This window comes from Budorcas taxicolor, chromosome 7, assembly GCF_023091745.1.
Source record: "Budorcas taxicolor isolate Tak-1 chromosome 7, Takin1.1, whole genome shotgun sequence".
Classification (NCBI taxonomy): Eukaryota; Metazoa; Chordata; class Mammalia; order Artiodactyla; family Bovidae; genus Budorcas; species Budorcas taxicolor.
In genome coordinates this window covers 13,262,537-13,280,694 of record NC_068916.1, presented here as the reverse complement: position 1 = coordinate 13,280,694, position 18,158 = coordinate 13,262,537, and the positions used below count along the sequence as shown (strand labels likewise).

The following is an 18,158-nucleotide window of genomic DNA, read 5'->3' as shown; positions in this document are numbered from 1 at the left end:
AGGCCTCCCTGTCCATCACCAACTCCCGGAGTTCACTCAGATTCACGTCCATCGAGTCAGTGATGCCATCCAGTCATCCCCTTCACCTCCTGCCCCCAATCCCTCCCAGCATCAGTCTTTTCCAATGAGTCAACTCTTCCCATGAGGTGGTATGTTACCACATTTAATGTTTAATCTTACTTCCCCACTCCCCCAGTTATTTCCTGACCTGATTCCTGTACATCCCATTTCTAAAACTTTCCAGAACCCCCTCTACATCTCTTCTCTACTGCCAAAACCCAAGGACATAAGAGGCCAGATGGAGACCAAGGATTTCACAAGAAACTGATCTTTACTCAACAAAGTTCTACACAAGTGGAATCTCACGGCACCTTGGCGCCAGTCCCCAGCACAGCACAGTAACAAATGGACAGACCCTGGAGCCCGCAGGAAGAAAAGGATGAGGGGAAGGGGAGATGTGGGAACGAGAGGGACTGCAGATCGAGGCCAGTCAGGGTCTGCAGCCCTGGGCAGGGGAAAAAGGTTGAGAAGCTGAAACTTCGTTGTGCAAAAATCAACCAAAATAAATTAAAAAATTAAATAGTCTTCTTAAAAAAAAAAGAGGAAGAACTAGAAGCAGGCCCCACATCTTGGATGAGAAGGGGTTACCAATCCCATCAGGCAGCCAATCCACACACCCCAAGACCCAGCAGAGGATTCTCCAAAGCACTGGAATTACCAGAAAATTAAATGGTTAATTTTTTTTTTCTTTTCTTTTTTTACAAATGGCTTCCAGAGACCTGCTGGAGTTTCACAGCGGGGAACCAGCTGGGTTTATGGAATGTGCACCAGTGCCCCTCTGGCAGGGCCCCAGAGGGATGGATGGAGCAGGCGCCAGGATGCAGGAATCCAGTCAATCCCCACCCCAGCAAATTGCAAATCGCAAAGAGGCCCCCAAAGAAATAGAAAGCAGGGAAAAGAGAAAAGAAAACCCCAGTAAGGGGGTTGCAAGGCTTGGTTTTAGTTTCTAGGCCAAATGGGAAGTAACCATCCCTCTACCTTAGGGGAGCTTCTCCCACTGTGAAGGAATCCCCAAACAATCCCACAAGTGTCACTGTCCTAGTCTGGTGGGGTCTTATGGCTTGCTGGGAACTGTGGTCAGAAGTCCCAGGGCCAGAGGCGGTAAGGGAGTATACCACCCTTCCCTTCCTCCAAGTCTTCAGTTTCTTTCTGGCTGGCAAAGCCTAAACATTTGTCTTCTGTCACCATCAATTAAATGCCCTAGCCTGGCCCTTGTGTTAAAAGTCAGGCCTGAAAGAGTGCTCTTGGAAGCAGAGAAATGAACTGCCTTTGAAACGGACTTGCTTATAGCGGGGTAGGTGTCAGCACCTCTGGCTGCTCCCAGCTCTCTTCAGTGGAAAAGGTTCCATCCAGCCCAGCATCTTCGTAATTCACTGGGGCTCAGGGGAGGGAGAAAAAGGTGACCTCTGGCCAGCCCTGGCCACTTTGGTGGTCCCAACTTTTCGGGCTGGGATAGGAGAAGGAAGGGGGACACACTGGCTGAGGCTGCCACAGAGCTGGCAAGAAGTGTGCGGAGCAGGTCCAAAGCGTGTGCGTGCTGACTGAGTGGCCCCAAGGTGGCCATCCTCTTCCCCTCACCCCCACCCCAGGGTCCCAGTGGAGGTCCCCAACCCACCCAGCCCTCCCTAATCACTGCCAATTCCGGCAAAACAGCAGAAGCTTCTTAAACTCTAGATGCAGGTTACACGGAAGGCCTTACGAGTTAACTCAGGGGTTCACTAATTCTACTGTCTCCATGCAGTCGGGGAAATGGTGGGGCGGCTGGCCCAGCCTGGCTGGCGAGGACAGCACCCGCACATGCGCGTAGCCATGTGTGTACATGTGAGTGTACGTGTCTCTACAAGGACCCCCCTCCCCTCCTGCTTTTCCCTTGCCTCATCCTAAGCCGGATTTGGTCGGCCGTGTTGATGCCTCCCTCCCACGTGGCTGGCCCAAGTAGGCTGCCTGAGGTGACCCCAATTAGAGCAAGGGGTCCTTGCTGCCAAGAAGTCCCACCCCCCTCCCGTTTCTAGGATGAGCGTGGAGGCCCCACCCACCTGCCCACCCTCTGACCAACCTCCAGCCAGCCATGGCAGGTAGATGGACGGGGAAGGCGTCTGGATTTGGGTCCCGCTAACTCCTCCCTAACCCCCCTCGACCAGGGCACAGCGACTTCTGGACGCAGCACGCTCCCCAGCAACCCCTCTGACGACGACGCAGACAGAAACCTGTGGGGAGAAGAGGGCGTTAGGGCCTGTGCCATCAGGGCTCCTGTGACAGCGCCAGCCCTCTGTGAACACAGGCCCCACACCTGGCAGTCGCGATGCTCGTCTAGACCCCGTAGAAGGCGGCTAGCCTCTCCTTCAGCAGTGGCGGGAACTGCTCCGAGAACTGCTGCCAGTTTTCCTCCCCGACTTGGTCTTTGAAGCCATGGAGGATCTGCGGTGAGGGAGGTGGGGTGAGGGGCGCCCCAAGCAGGGCAAGAGGAGGGTGATCTCAGTCTCTCCCCACCCGCCACCTCCCAAGACTAGATTAGGGCCCAGCTGTGGGGCCTCACCTTATAAAACATGTCCCGAAGGTCATCCTTCGGGCTCACCCAGGAGGCTACAGCATCGCAGAAGAAAATAAAGTCCTGAAACGTGACGGATCCCGTGTGAGGGTCCGTCCAAGCCCAGCCCCAGCGCCTTCCCTCCGAGCCCAGCTGCCCCAACCTGCACGACGCCCCCGGGGTTGACGCCTATCATCATGCAGATCCCACGGAAGGCCGAGTCCTTCTCCTCGTTGTCCCTGATGTTCCTGAGGGACGTGCACCTGGTTTGGCGGGGGGAGGTAAGCGGTGGGGAATCAGCCCCTGGGGCTGGGGCACCGAGGACATCTATGGGGGACACTGGGGAGCGGCGGCAGGTCAGTGGGTGGTGGGGCTGGGCTGGGGGAAGCAGGAGGTCAGGGCTTGGTGGGGCTGGATCAGGTATCCATGGCTGGGCAGGGCAGGGCTGGGTGGGTACTGGTGAGGGATGGGGTGGGGCCCCACCCGGGGAGGCACACACCAAGGCCGGATGAACTGCTGCAGCATGGGGGCCACCTCCTGCGGGCACACGTAGCCCAGGCGGCCGATGGTGATGGCTGGAATGGCAGAGGGACTCGTCAGGCGACCTGCAACCCCGAGCGGCCCGGGTACGTGGCGGGGCCTCCAGCACAAGGCGCCAGCCCCACCCCACGGGCCCCAAGGGAACAGCTCCTGCCAGCTGCTTGGGTCCCCAAGCTTGACCCAGTCAGGGTCTGCTCCCCATCTAACTTGGGTCTCTCCTAGGTCTGCCCTTAGGCCAACATCCTTCCCAGGCCTCCACCCATTGCCCTATTGCCGTTACCATCCCTGGTTCTTTCCCAAGATCTCTTCGTCAGCTACCCTCCTGGCTGGGAAGCCCCGCCCCCGGGAGGCGGCCGGTGGCTCCGGCCTGGTGCCCACCTGTGTTTTCCAGCAGTGTCTTGGGCGTGTTGGGCCGGTTGATGATCTCCACCAGATTGTTGAGGACCATCTGCACATAGGGCTGCATCTCTGCCCCTAGAGAACAGAAGAGTCGGAGCCCTGCACGGCCCACAGCACCCACACTGACCCTAGCTGCATCCAGACACCGGCCAACCGGCGAGCGAGGATCCGTGGCCAACCAGACACAGACCCGCACCCGCCTAACACCAGAAGCCTCCCTGGAGTCACTGCTGGACACCAGGGTGAGACTACACCACCCAATCTCCCTAAGGGCTAGGCAGAGCCAGGGGACCCTTCAGAAAGTCTCCCAACGAATCCCAGTGGGGCTTTCAGTCAGTTGCTTGGAAAGGAAGGAGGTGATGGTGAGTCCAATAAAAACAGGCCTCCTGTCCCCGTGCCTCTTTGGAGAAGCCAGTTACACGTGGTCTTTCAGCCAACTGTCCCCATCTCAGATGAAAATGTTCAGAGGTGTCGCCTTATCCCTGGCCAATTGGCACCTGCCTCAAGGGGCACTAGGGTACTCGAGAGCAGTGGTCCCCAACCTTTTTGATTACCAGGGACTGGTTTCATGGAAGACAATTTTTCCAGGGACTGGAATGGGATGGTTTCAGGATGATTCAAGCACATTACATTTACTGGGCACTTTACTTCTATTATTATTACAGCAGCTCCACCTCAGATCATTAGGCATTAGATGCCAGAAGCTGGAGACCCCTGCTCTAGAGGGAACCTGTTGATCAGGGTCCTGCCACAAGGCTGGGAACAAGCCAACGGAAAGGGAAAGGACCTGCCCACCTATGGGCACTTACCCATCTGCATGCAGATCTCACCAATGGCCCAAGTGGCATTGTTGCAGACAGAGATGAACTCGGGGTTCAGGTTGGTGCCCAGGATGGGCATGAACTCAGCTAGTGGGGAGAAAGAGGGGTGCTGAGCAGGGGGGCCAGCCAGGGTGAAGCCTCTGGAAACCCGAGGGGCAGGCCCCATCAGACAGTACGAATACATCCCAGTTCGGTCACAGTACTCCCAGGGCATCTTCTCCATCACTTGAGGCCAGGGCTGGGGTCATGGGTGGGGACGCAATGGGTGTCGTACCGATACAGGGCTTGACATGGATGAAGCAGGCTTTGGTGAGGTCTCCCAGGAGGGCGAAGGAGCTCTGCCGGACCTCAGGCATCGAGTCCTGGGGGTCAGAGGAGGATCAGTGTGGCAGGGCTCCCCTTCCCCCACCCAGCTAGGGGCGCAGTTCTTAGAACATGAGCTGACACTGCCTCTTCCTAACACCAAGGCTGCAGGCCCATCTGAAGATCCAGGACTCAGGGGCACATGAATGAGTGCCCTGTGCAGGGTACCACTTAGAACTGCTCCCCATACTGATACGCTGGGGGTGAGGAAGTGATGCTGGAGGCGCTTGTGCTTTCACATTTCCTATTTTCTACTTTTTAATTTTCTACTCTGTGGACTTTTTCAATGAGATTTTACTCAAGTCTCATTTGAATCACTTTCTAAAATAATCACCAGCTCTTTTAACAAGTCCCTTCTAATATCCTTGGGGCATAACCAAGGCCCTAAGTCCACCCCAGGGAGTCCACAAAGGCTGCTGGGGGTCACCACTGTCCACTGAGAGGCCTGCGAGGGGTCCACCCACCTGCATGCATTGAAACAGCAGTGTCATGATGTTGCTACGGGCGACCAGCTGCTCCACGTGTCCACCCAGGCCCTCAGCCAGGCCACTGAGTAGGTCTAGTGCCACAATCATGAAGTCCTTGTCAGGAGCCTCATACTGCTCAGGGTGCTGGGTATACATCTGGGCACAGAAGGGGGAAGGCAGGGTGAGGGGAGTGAGCTCAGGCTGGGGCAGCAGCAGAGGGCCGGATGGAGGGGTGATGGCGGCGGACTGCTCACCATGGCCTGGGCCAGCGTCTTCTGCACCAGGGTGACGCAGCGCTGGTAGACTGGCTCGCAGTAGGGCAGGAAGCCACTCTGCAGGGCAGTGGCTACTGATGACAGGCACTAGCAGAGAGAAGGGCAGGAGGGGTGAGCTTGGGTGAATGGACAGGCCACGGGAGAGGGCCTGAGGCGGACTCACCTCCAGCAGGGGGAAGAGGTCCTTGTCTTCGTCTTTGAGCTCGTTCCACTTCTGAATCAGCGGAGGCATCAGCTTCTGGATGTATTCCTGGAGAGGGAGCAGGAAGTTGGGGATCCCTGGATACAGGTGGTGGCCTGGGAACCAACATGACTCCCTCTGACTCAAGAGGCGCTCATTGTCTGAACCATGAGGTCTAGGTGCTTTTCTTTGGCTCCTGGGGTCCTCACCAAGTAGCCAGACCTCCAGGCCCTTCTAGTTCACTCCCTTCTCACCCATCCTGAGCCCCACCCCTGCGCTGGTGCTTCCTGCTTCCCACGGGCCCCTGAGCTCCCCTCGCCCAGCACTTACCACGCTGTCTCATAACTGTCTGTCTCCCCTACTAGACTGGGAGCAGGGCGAGGGCAGGGGCCGGGTCTGTCTGCCTGCCTGTCGAGGTCATGGCCACGTCCCTGGCGTGCGACAAGGGTCGCCACCAGGTCACTGGATGCCAGGGAGGGGGACAGGGGGGATCAGGAGGAAGGAGCTGCTGTGGGGTCTCACCGGCTGATTGAGGTGGTGGCCCACAGAGTCAGCCAGGGTGCCAATGGCGTCGTAGAGGATGAGCAGATTCTTGTGCTGGTATTTGCCGAAGGCAAAGACGAGGGTGTCTAGGATGTAGCTGAGGTAAGGCACCAGCTCCGTGCAGGCCTCCTCCTCCAGGGTGGCGAAGGCACTGGAAGGGGCAGAAGTGTTCAGTGGGCCGCCACCGATGGGACTGGGCTCTGGGTGGGGTTCAGGAAGGGGACACTCGGGATCAGCCAGTACGAATACAGTGAGAAATCAGAGCAATGTCAGGAGTCAAGTATCATCACTTCCCAGAGGGCAGCCAGTGGGGCAGGTGAGGTGAGGTCTGTGGGGCCAGGGGTCGAGGGTCACCTGCAGGCTGCCTCCTGTACCCTCTTGTTGCCATCCAGGATTCGCTTGAGCAGCTCCGTCATCAGAGGCTTCAGGTGCATGTCGGGGGGCTGACTAACCACCCAGTGGGCATAGCGGCTCAGGGTCCAGCAGGCGATGGAGCGGACCAGGGCCTTCTTGTCCGACAGGCACTGGATGAGGTGCGGGATCAGCTCGGGCAGGTAGGGCACCATGCCCTGCATGCAGCCTGAAAGGACCGGGCACAGAGGCAAGGCTGAGCCAACTGGGCCAGGCCACATCCACCCTTCTGGGCAGAGGGGGAAACTGAGGCATGGAGGTCAATAACTGTCTCAAAGGCACAGAGTCAGTGAAAGGCAGGGTGGGGATGGGAAATGGCATCAGACTTCCCTGGTAGTCCAGTGGATAAGAATCTGCCTGCCAATGCAGAAGATGCGGGTTTGATCCCTGGTCTGACAAGATCCCACATGTCTCGTGGAGCAACTAAACCCACGTGCCACAGCTACTGAAGCCCATGCACCCTAGAGCCTGTGCGCCGCAACAAAAGCAGCACCTCAATGAGACGCTCCTGCATCAATGCGTAGGCTCTGCTCGCAACAACTACAGAAAGCCTTTGCAGCAACAAAGACCCAGCACAGCCAAAATACATAAGTACATACTTCCCTTTCCATCAGCCCCACCCCATCCCAGGGCTTGTGCTGCCATCTGGTTACTCTATGTGTGTGCTCAGTCGTGTTCAACTCCTCATGACCCCATGGATTGTAGCCTACCAGGCTCCTCTGTCCATTGGATTCTCCAGGGAGGAATACTGTAGTGGGTAGCCATTTCTTCCTTCAGGGGATCTTCCCAACCCAGGGATCAAACCCACGTCTCTTCCATCTCCTGCATTGGAAGGTGGATTCCCTACCACTGAGACTCCTGGGAAGCTACCTGCTCACTAGTTCATAGATGGCTGGGCTGCAGTTAACTCAGCCTTTATGGGCAGCAGCAACCCAGGTGGACAGGAAGCACCTTTCTTTTGAAACCTTTCTTAGATGTCTGTGACTTTTTTCTTACTTTTCATCTTCCCTTTCTAAAAAACAAAAATTCTGAATGTGTCTGTCTCTCTTTTCACTGCAGATCACAGCATACCCCTTGACCGTCCCAGCCCTGAGATCTATTTTCACCAGTTCAGGGTCAATTCCTTGAGATCTTTCCCATTAAAATGAACAACACTTCACATGTTCCAGCAGACCTGGGTGCTGAGGTAGTCGTGTGTGTCTGCTATCACAGATCTGGAAAGCCCTCTGATAATTCACCCTGTGCACACCATTAGGACAAAGGGAGCCAGGAAAGTGAAGGAAACACCACCTCTGCACACTTCTGATCCTGGCAGGCCAGCCTCGCAGTCAGAGCAGGTCTGAGGCCCAGCTTCATCCCAGGTGACAAGAGAAGTGGTGTAATTCTCTTTGCAGGTGAGTTTCAAGAAACCTACCTCCTCGGGTGGCACTAAGCCCACAGGACAGGGCTGCCTGTTATTACTGTTGCTGGAACTATGCTTAAGACCTCGTGGAACTGCCTTTCTTTGAGAATTAAGAAGAGGACTTGCATTTGGGGGTCCCTTTCAGGCCTTTGGGCTGAGGTGGTTGTTGTTTAGTCACTAAGTCTTGTCCAACTCTTTGCGACCCCATGGTCTATAGCCCGCCAGGCTCCTCTGTCCATAGGATTTCCCAGGCAAGAATACTGGAGTGAGTTGCCATTTCCTCCTCCAAGGGATCTTCCCAACCCATGGATCGTGCCTGCGTATCCGGTATTGACAGGTGGATTCTTTACCATTGAGCCACCTGGGAAGCCTGATCTTGGGCTGAGGGGAAGATTCAAATCCCAGAGCTGCTTGGAGTGGGCTGAGCAGGCCGCTGGAGAGAAACTGGGGATAGCCTCACCCCCACCAGCCCTCCCTGGCCCAGCCCCATCTCACACCAGCATGAGGCTCAGAGGTCACACATAGTCAGGCTGGAGGGTCACTTACCCTCAGCAATGGCACCCAGCACCAGGATGCCTGACTCCTTGACCACCCACTCGGGGTGGAAGAGGAGGTCCTTGAGCAGGGGGAGCAAGTGGGGCAGCAGTTCCTCCCGGAAGACGTTGGCCAGGACATCCAGTGCAGCCGCCGAGCACTTCCCTGAGGTGGGAGGGGAAATCGGGGGGCGGGCTCAGGGAGGCACATGGGGCAGGCCACCAGCCCTCCTTTCTGTGACCCCTGGGATCCGAGGTCGTGATTTGAATCTTTGTGATTTGCTCTGCACAGGCTCCCTCCCTCTGAGAGGGAGCCCAGGGCCTGCTGTCCCCTACTCCTCACTTCATACTGCAGGCCAGGCCACTCACTCAGATTCCAGTCGGACAAAGCGTCGTCGTCGTCATCGTCCTCTGCGTCCTCTGAGCCGTCAGGCCGCTCAGCCTCATGGGGCAGTGTCACCGTGCGCGACTTGTGGAAACGTGGCTTGATGTCCTGTTCACTGTCAGGGACAGCCTCATCCTCCTCAACATCCCCCTGTGGAGTCAGGCAGATGGCTGAGACCCCCAGAGGCCCCCAGCGCCCCAGCCTTCCTTCACCCTGCCAGTGACTGGTGGTCAGCCCTAGCTAACCTTCAGCAGGATGATGTCGATTTCCGAGTACTTCATCCCTTTTACCAGGATGGGGATCAGCCTGTTGGAAGAGAGGCTGTTAATCAGGATGCAGGGGCCCTAGAGACAGCTTACAGCCTGGGGAAGAGGGAAGTGGAGAAGAGTTGCAGGCAGGAGCATCTAGGAGCCGAGGGGTAGACCGTACATGCCAATTCCATTTGTCCTGCATCCATTAATTTCTCTTAGTGGGTACTATTCCCAACCGAGTCTCAGCCACTGTGACTGGGTCAGAGCTGACACTACTCCTAGCTCTACAGGAAGGCTCTTGATCCAGACCCCTGGCCACTCAGTGAATTCCAGACCCCCACACATGCTGAGAAGCTTGGAATAGTGCCTGACCCCTTGTTTAGTCGCTAAATCCTGTCCAACTCTTTTGGAACCCCATGGACTATAGCCCATCAGGCTCCTCTGTTCATGGGATTCTCCAGGGAAAAACACTAGATTGGGTTGCCATTTCCTTCTCCAGGGAATCTTCCTGACCGAGGGATCACACCTGTCTCCTGCATTGGTAGGCAGGTTCTTTACCACTGAGCCACCAGGGAAGCCTGATCCCTAACGTGCCATAAAGCAGTGACACACGGCCCTGCCCTGTCACCAGGCACTTCCTGGCATGGGGCCAGGTTGGGGAGCTAACAGGCAGGGCAGCCTCCCCAACTCCGCTGGAACCCATGCACCTCAGGATCAGAGATTCTGACTAGAGACTTCACTGAGTCGGGGACAGACAAGTGATTCAAGTTGATCAAAGAGGATCAGCCTTAGAACTTCTACAGAGACACTATAAAAGAGTAATGTAAAGAGAGACTGTCTTTACTCTGAGGTTCCCAAGCTAGAAGGCTGCAGAAAGTACTACCACGAGGGCAGGCTGTGCCTGAGAACAAAGTAGACACAGAGGAAGTAGATCTGAGCCCAGATGGTCTGCTGTTCACATCCTTTGAGCACCTGGATCCAGCTATGCCTGAAGCCTCTGCTGCCTTTTTTTCCCCTCTGGCTGTGCCAGGTCTTAGTTGGAGCACACAGGATCTTCACTGTGACATGAGGGGTTTTTAGTTGAGGCATGTGGGATCTAGTTCCCTGACTAGGGACTTAAACGTGGGCCTCCTGCATTGGGAGCAAGGAATTTTAACCACTGGACCACCAGGGAAGTCCCTCTCTGTTGATTTCATCTTTTCCACCTATAACTTAACCTAATTTTTAATCCATTAAAGCTACATACCTACCATTTGCAAGATAAACGCACACAGGAATAAAAGCAAACCAAGACAATTGATTGGCACAGGCTAGCACAGAAGGGAAGACAGAGGGGTGGAGTCTGGGGTTGACAGAGGGCAGGAGCAGCACTCACTGGACCAAGTGGGAGGCCAGGACTTCCTTGCAGATGGGCTGCTCGGCCAGCGTCAGCCAGAACTCACAGGCCTCGAGGGCCACGTTCTCATCGTGGTCCTGGGTCCTCTGCAGCATGTACTGGGGTGGGGTAGGAGAAAAGACTAAGGCCAGGCCCGGTGAGGGGTGGCTCCCCACAAGCCTCCCACCCCACAGCACCCGCATGGGCTGGCCTTGGCCAGGTGTACCTGGATGATGCTATGCATGTGGGGGATGAGCCTGTCAATCCGCACTTCCAGCAGCATCACTAGTGCACGGCACACGTTCTTCCGCACCTCAGGGTCATCGTCCACAGCCAGGGCAAACAAATGCTGCAGGGGAGCCGGGGTCAGCTGCAGCTGGGCCCTCAGCCCGCCCCCTACACTCCCCAGCCCATGGCCTACCTCAATGAAGGTGTCAATGTTGTCCATCAGCGCCTGGGCCCGGTCCATGATGAACTGATTCACACAGGCAATGGCATGGGACCTGGCAGGGAGTGGGTCAGCACATGGGTCACCCCCAACCCCACCCATCCTGCCCCCTCCCAACCCCCTGCAGACCCCCACCCACCGGATCTTGGGGCTACAGTGCTTGAAGAACTGGAGGAACTTGGGGATCATGATATTGAGGGGCCTGTTGAGGGCATCGCTGTCCAGCAGTTCGGACGAGTCCTCACAGATCTTCTGCAGGGCTCCGAAGGCTCCCTGAGTGGAAAAGCAGCAGACACATGGGGAGGAGTCCCAGTCGGAGCCCAGCTCCCGCTTAGGCAGGCAGGCCATGGCTGGTCGCCTACCTCACAAGTATTGTAATCCTCCGAGTTGAGAAGGTTGCACAGCTGGGGCAGCAGCTCGGGCCACATCTGCAGCTCACCCTTGGAAGCGATGGTGGTGATGAGAATGCCTGGGGCGGCCGGGAAAGGAGGCTGCCTCAGGCTAGGTGCAGGCCTGCCTGGCGCCCCGGCCCTCCTGTTGTGCGATCATTCCACCAGCACACATGCTGTAAGCCCTACACACACTTTTCTTTTTTTTTTTTGGTCACGTGGCATGTAGGATCCTAGTTCCCAGACCAGGAATCAAACCCCTGCCCCCTGCATTGGAAGCACAGAGTCTTAACCACTGGACTGCCAGGGAAGTCCCCTACACATTTTTGAGATTCTCTTTGTTTTTCTGTATGCCAGGCCTGTCTCAGGCCCTGATACAGCACAGAACTAAACACAAAATACCTGCCTTTAGGAGCGGATCTCTCTAGTGAGGGAGGCTGCCTGGAATAAAGATAAATCAGTAAAAGTCCTGGGAGGCAAGATGCCAAGAGCTGAGGGAGGAAATGGAACTGAGAAAATAGTTAGCAAGGACTCAGGGTGAATGTAACAGTTTTTAATTCAGCGGCTCAAGAAGGCTTTGTTGGGTGACACCTTGCTATCTGAGCAAAGACCTGAGGAGGTGCGGGAGAAGCCATCTAGGTCCCTGGGGAAAGAACAACTCAGGCAGAGGGATCCACAGGTATAAGAAGTCCAGGGTCATGCACAGAATTGGTGTGCTCCAAGACAGATGGTAAGGAGCCAGCGGGGCTGAGCAGAGGATGATGGGGAGAGTGGCAAGAGATGAGGGCTAGGAGGGGGAGGAGGCATGTCGTGTAGGGCCACGGTGGCCTCAGGGAGGACCGTGTCCTGCTTATTAGAGACCCAAGTGCGACCTGCAGTAGGCATGTAAAGTGCACAGACTCTGGAGCAGTCTGGCAATTGAGCTGAATATGGGTGATGTCAGTGCAGAGATAGTATATTTAGAGCCAAGAGGTAGCAGAGTTTCCCAAGGTGGGGGAAGCTGCCATCGCCAACATGCCAGATGACCCTGGTTCACATGTCTGCTGGGAAAGGCATTCCCTGCAGTGGGCAGACTGGCAATGGAGTCCCCAGGCCCATCCCTGTCTGTGTGACCTTGGCCACATTACCTAAGGGCTCTATGACTCAATGGGAATAAGGAACACCACCCTCCTGGGACTTCCCTGGCAGTCCAGTAGTTAGATTCCACAATTTCACTGCCCGGGGTTCAACTCGCGGTTGGGAAACAAAGATCCCACAAGCTTAGGGTGCTTGGGAGGCTTCAGTGATTTAACTGAAGTACTTAAGAGCAGAAACTGGTGCCGAGAATGAGTTTGGTAAGTCCAATTCCTCCTGGTGGCCTCAGAGAAGGCTAAGGGTCACTTTGAACAAAGACAACAGGCCCCAAGATCAACACTTCCAGCAGGTCTAGTAGCTAGCTCAAATTTTTAATACTGTCTTTTTGTCTTCCTTGCATTTATGATTAAGGCTACCTTCCCTTTGAACGTGAAAATGTCCAAGGCTCAGTTATCTCTGACTCTGTGTAGTTCATGAGGCTCCTCTGTCTATGTAATTCTCCAGGAAAGAATACTGGAGTGGACTGCCATTCCCTTCTCCAGGGGATCTTTCCGACCCAGGAATCAAACCTGCATCTCCCCAGACTATCTGAGCCACCAGGGAAGTCTACCCTGCTGTACAGAGCAAGCAAATCTGCCTCCCCTTCCCACCCTTTTTATTGCCATGCTGCACAGTTTGCAGGATCCTAAGGCTCCTGACCAGGGACTGAACTCCAGAACCCTGCAGTAAGAATCCCAATCACTGTCTTGTTGTAAATAGTTATGAACAATTTCCACTTTAAAGTAATATTTAAAGTTGATATAGAATTAAATTTTAAAATTTTCAATTATATATCAATTATATCTCAGGAATTCCCTGGCTATCTAGTGGTGGTTAGAATCACATTTTCATTGCTAAGGGCATAGGTTCAATCACTGGTAAGGGAACTTATTAATTAGTTAAAATTAATGAATTACTAATGAAATAAAAATTACGTATCAGCAAATCTGACGGGGGGGGAGTAGAAAGTAAGTTGGGAACAAATAGTAGGGCTGGTGTTTATCAGTAGTGAAAAGGCTTAAGGTAAAATTGCTTGAAAGTTCTTAGTCCTCCTCCTATAACTTCCTCAGGCAGTCTTTTGGAGACAGGAAGATTCTAACACAAACCTAACCTACATTTCTCCGAAGTTATCATTGGTGAGTTAGCAGAGAGCCCTTATATTTTAGTCTGCTATATCCTTGGAGCTAACAGAAAATGCTGGATGCTGAGTGACTGCCTAAGAAGTAAGAACAGCTGATTCAGGAGAGAGTGGTTCAGAGCATGGACCTGATTTGGTCACTTCTGAGCTCTGTTACTGGCCAGACAAAGACTCTTCACATCTATGTGCCTCAGTTTCCTCATCTGTAAAATGAGAGCAGTAACAGTACCACCAACTGATGGTGCTGGAACATTCAGTGAATCAACATCATTAACATATTGAGAAGGTTCTTGGCCAAGAGTGCCAGCTCAGAGAATCATCAGACACCAACTGCCACTGAGCTCTCTCTCACCTATGGTGGCCCGGATGAGCGAGGAGGCGTCACCGATGTTGTTGAGACATTCCTGTTTGATGAAGTCGGCCACAGGCGGTGGAAAGCTCTGGTAATGTGCCTTCACGTTGTTCTTGAGGATGAGACCACTGAGAGAGCGAGTCGGCTCATCTGTGGGAAGAGGGCTGGGGCTCAGGAGACCACAGGGGAGAAAGTGGGGTTGGCCTTGGCTGGAGGGGCGCCAAGGACATACCTTCTGACTTGAGTCTCGTCAGGACAAATATCAGGTAGTTGTTGAAGTCAGGAAACTGGTTCAGTTGTTTGAGTTTCTGCGAGATTGTTAAGGGTCTTGGCAGACAGGGGCCTTCCCCGGGTGGGACTCCCACTCTTACTGCCATATAACCTGACTGCTGGGATTGGGCAGCCAGCTCCTGGGACCCCACGTGTTAACCCCCATGCCCAGAGTAAGGAAGCATTTCAGACACATGAGATTCATACAGCAGATAGGGGAAAATGCCTCAGCTTCCCACCACTCCTGAAGATCTGGCCAGAGCAGGAGAGGGTGAACAAACTCTGCTCTATCTGAAAATTAGCAGAGGCTACTCAGCTGTGCTGCTGCTGCTAAGTCGCTTCAGTCGTGTCCGACTCTGTGCAACCCCATAGACGGCAGCCCATGAGGCTCCCCCATCCCTGGGATTCTCCAGGCAAGAACACTGGAGTGGGTTGCCATTTCCTTCTTCAATGCAAGAAAGTGAAAAGTGAAAGTGAAGTCGCTCAGTCGTGTCCGACTCTTAGCGACCCCATGGACTGCGGCCCACCAGGCTCTTCCGTCCATGGCATTTTCCAGGCAAGAGTGCTGGAGTGGGGTGCCATTGCCTTCTCCGCTACTCAGCTCTGCTCACTAGCAATTTAACACAGCATACTTTTTTTCTTAAAGGGACCTCACACTTTTAAGTGAAACTTGCTTACGGTATACATAAATAGATTAAAAGTTTAAGAGTATTTTAAACGACCAACTGAAAAACGGAAATTTTACTCACGAACCTAAAGCCAAGCACCAGCAAAATGTGTCTCCCTCTCTGCTGGGAAAGGGACCCAAGAATTCTAATCCTTAATTGTTTGCCGAAGTTCGCTCCTGCCTCAGCAGAAAGAGTCTGGGAACTAGAGATTCGACCCCTTCCTCTCGCGGAGATGCACTTGTCGGCCCGGTCCCCCCAGACCCGGAAGGAAGGATACATCCTGCACGATGCGCTGCGTGGCTGTGTTAGGCGACTGCGAGTCTTTGAGCAGCTGAAGGACCTGCTGGAGGCCTTGCTCGTCTGGCTGCCAGTCCATGGCGCAAGGCGAACTGCGGGGGTAGGGGCCGGGATCAGCACCGGATCTCGGAGGCTCTGTGGCAGTCCCAGGCTGAGCCCCCGCTGAGGTGATGGCGGCGGCGGCGGCGGTAGCAGGACCGGAGCGTCCTCGGCGGACAGGCGGAGGCCGCCGATCCACGCCCGCCCAAGTGCGGGGTCCCCGCCAGCTGCGCCATCCACGGCCACGCAGTCGCGGGCTCGGGAGCGCGGGCGGGGGTATGTGGAAGCAGGCCATGCGAGGCGGCGGCGGGACCCGGAGAATCCTCATCCCACCCAACGCCGGGCCTTCGTCCCACCTCGGCCCATGCCGCCGCGCTCGGCTGCGGGCCCTAAGGCTTCCACTTCCCTCGAGGCTGCTCGGCGAGGACCCAGCCACCTCCCCATTCAGGGGCCCTGCCCCAGAACACGACAGCGCCCCAGCCCCTGTCGTCTTTCCCGTGCCGGCACGCAGTCCAGCGATTCCCCTAATCAGACCCAGAGCAGTCGGCAGACAGGTCCCCGATGCCTCTCGAAATGAGAGTCAGCGAAGGCCTGCCTATTCGGCAACAGAAGCCCCCTGGACGAGTCCCTGTCGCTTCCCCAATCAGGTCTGGCCAAGCCTCCCCCCACACAGTTCCAACAACCCCACGCCCCAGCCAGCACTAACTCCCACTGATGGATCACTACTGCTTCCCATAATCAAGTTGTACCAAGCCCCCCACCACCTCTAGCCGGAAAACGTCTTCGTCCGAGCCCCGCAGCTCCCTCGTTAGGCCTGGCCAAATACCCCCGAGGCATTTCCCCCAAATGCACCCAGCTACGCCTCGCAGTCAGAGCCAGCAAAGCCCTCTAGGCCGAAGTCTCACGCCCCTCCCTATCAGGGCCCAAAACCGCCGCCCCCAACTTTTCAACGCGGCCTCCCACAGTCAGACCCAACCAAGCCCCGCCGAAACAGACCCCCACACACACCCGATCCTCGCGACGTCCCCTAATCAGGCCCTAAGCAGTCCCCATACACTTCCCCAATCAGAGCCCCTCCAGCCCGACCCCAGCCGCCCCAGTGGCCCAATTTTCGCGGCACCCGGACCTGGCCCGGCTCCGAGGCCCCACCCCCTAAGCCAGGCTTAGTTCCCCCATCCCCCGCCCCGGCCCATTCTCGCCGCCTCTCCAATTGGGCCCAACTAGGTTCTGGGCCTTTCCCGGTCAGGCGCGGCCCCGACGCCCGGGCCGCGCGCAGCGCAGGCCCGGAGCCCGGCGGGGGTCGACGAAAGCCAGGGCCAAGCCGGTCGGGGTCCGGGTGAGGCTCACTTACCCGGCCTCGGGCGGCAGCAGCGAGGCCTTAAGCTGCGGCTTCTCCTGAGACTCGCGCGGAAGGAGGGAGCCAAAGAGAGGGAGTAATAAAAAAAAAAAAAAAGAAAGAAAGAAAGAAAAAGAAAACGCGGCTGTATATGAACCGCGGCGGCTTCCGTACGCCGTTCAAATGGGCCTAAATGACCCAATCGCGAAAAGCAGCGGTCGCACGTGGCCTGGCACCAGGGAGACCTAGACCCCGCCGAGGTCGGGTCACGTGACCAAAGAGCCGGCGGCCCTCTAGGCCTCTCTGGCCAGCTGGTCCTCCCACCGTCTCGTTTTTTCAGCCTCGCTCGCTGGCTTGACAGGAGCTCTTTGCTGCAAACAGGAGTTTGGTGGCGCGCGGGACTTTTAGGTACAACTCCCCTCAGCCAGAACCATCTTCACTTTGTCACCCACCCACCCCCAATAACTGAACTGTGCCTTCCTCCCCCATTTTGAGAGTACTTAGCAAAAGTACTGTGCGACCAAAGAGTTGAGGGGACAGAGCCTAGGGTGGACTTTATACCCCATAGACAAAGGAGGGAAAGCCAAACAAAGGGAGTGCCTGAGACTGGCTGGGTTCCTAAAGAAGCCTCTGCCATATTTTGGGTTATTTACATTGCTGTTTGACAAATATATACGGTACCCTACGAGGACATAAAATTTTAAACGAAGTGAAATAATAAAGACTAGAGCAAAAGACCTAACTCCTTTCTCTACCTGAATCAGAATGAGGTGAAACAATTCAGGAAATTTAAGGACAGGAAGATGGAAAAAAAAAAAAAGACATTCCGTGATTCTTGCACCATGTGAGGACAAAGTAGGGCACCTCTTTTCCAGGAGTAGGAGAGTCCCGGTTCTCTCCTCTCCCACCCCACCCCCATCCACGTCTCCACCCTGCTGACGAAAAAGGTGGGCGACCTTCTGCCACTCCAACTTTAGTTTCTCCATTTGTCGAACAGATACAAGACTAGTTTGCTGGGTTAGAGATAATCCAAGTTAAGCATTACAAAACCTGCAGTAAATTATTCCTCAAAAACGTGGTTTTTACTCCCCGAGGTTCAAGGTGGTCCTTTTACTGCATTTGGACCCTCCCTAAATCAATATTTACCGAGTCAACTAGGGCTCTAATCCCAAAGGACATCCCAGTCCTGCCTTGAAGGCCGTTTTGGCCTGCGGGGAGGCACAGGTTAACTCTAGCCCCAGACTGGAAGGAGACAGATTTCTCAGTCCACTTGCCCTTGGCAAAGTCAGTCCTGGCTCCGTTCATTCATGAAAAATAGATACCTAAGGCCTCTCTTGACGAAAACCGAGGCCGCCAGGATTTGGGACGAGTCAGTTGAAGCCACACTCCACTCCAAGAGTCAGGATCCTAAAGAAGCAGACGAGTCCCACCTCAGCCGGCTCCGCTGAACAGGAACCGGGTTTGAGAGACACGCGCCGAAAGCCGCCAACACATGCGCAATGGTCTTCCCTCGTGCGACCTGAGGGCCTAGAACTACGAATCCCATCCTGCCTTGCGCAGGCGTCGCCGAGCTTA

General features: G+C 55.3%; 1 protein-coding gene and 2 non-coding genes across 5 annotated transcripts; all 3 read right to left on the bottom strand.

Moving 5' to 3' along the window:
- Positions 1 to 1,699: 1,699 nt before the first annotated feature.
- On the bottom strand, positions 1,700 to 16,740 carry TNPO2 (transportin 2). Of its 3 annotated transcripts, XM_052644380.1 has the most exons (25): positions 16,599 to 16,740; positions 15,189 to 15,300; positions 14,206 to 14,281; positions 13,974 to 14,123; positions 11,344 to 11,450; positions 11,121 to 11,254; positions 10,955 to 11,036; positions 10,760 to 10,882; positions 10,534 to 10,652; positions 9,153 to 9,213; positions 8,892 to 9,057; positions 8,536 to 8,688; positions 6,531 to 6,756; positions 6,156 to 6,327; positions 5,616 to 5,702; positions 5,432 to 5,539; positions 5,175 to 5,333; positions 4,622 to 4,709; positions 4,357 to 4,434; positions 3,506 to 3,601; positions 3,087 to 3,192; positions 2,751 to 2,850; positions 2,597 to 2,671; positions 2,351 to 2,478; positions 1,700 to 2,267 (listed from the first exon to the last, which is right to left on the bottom strand). In XM_052644380.1, exons 2-24 carry the CDS (start codon positions 15,285 to 15,287, stop codon positions 2,371 to 2,373), a joined length of 2,673 nt encoding a protein of 890 aa, XP_052500340.1. In that variant the 5' UTR covers positions 15,288 to 15,300; positions 16,599 to 16,740; the 3' UTR covers positions 1,700 to 2,267; positions 2,351 to 2,370. The 3 variants fall into 3 exon arrangements, with proteins under 3 accessions (XP_052500340.1, XP_052500341.1, XP_052500342.1); XM_052644381.1 differs by lacking the exon at positions 16,599 to 16,740 and having other exon boundaries at positions 4,336 to 4,434; positions 15,189 to 15,796; XM_052644382.1 differs by lacking the exon at positions 16,599 to 16,740 and having other exon boundaries at positions 3,087 to 3,162; positions 4,336 to 4,434; positions 15,189 to 15,796.
- Positions 4,506 to 4,581, bottom strand: LOC128051837 (small nucleolar RNA ZL2). Its single transcript, XR_008199765.1, has one exon. It is a non-coding gene; the product is annotated as a small nucleolar RNA ZL2 (small nucleolar RNA).
- Positions 6,404 to 6,472, bottom strand: LOC128051826 (small nucleolar RNA SNORD41). Its single transcript, XR_008199756.1, has one exon. It is a non-coding gene; the product is annotated as a small nucleolar RNA SNORD41 (small nucleolar RNA).
- Positions 16,741 to 18,158: the final 1,418 nt, after the last annotated feature.

Bases quoted from the DNA above. Each gene is read 5' to 3' on its own strand.
- TNPO2 (XM_052644381.1), bottom strand. From the start codon at position 15,575: ATGAGGATTCTCCGGGTCCCGCCGCCGCCTCGCATGGCCTGCTTCCAC. The intron at 8,689-8,891 runs GTGAGTGGCCTG...CTCCCACCTCAG, and splicing joins TTTGTCCGACTGGAATCTGA to GGAAGTGCTCGGCGGCTGCA. The intron at 3,602-4,335 runs GTAAGTGCCCAT...TCTGTTCTCTAG, and splicing joins TGAGATCTGCATGCAGATGG to GGGCAGAGATGCAGCCCTAT.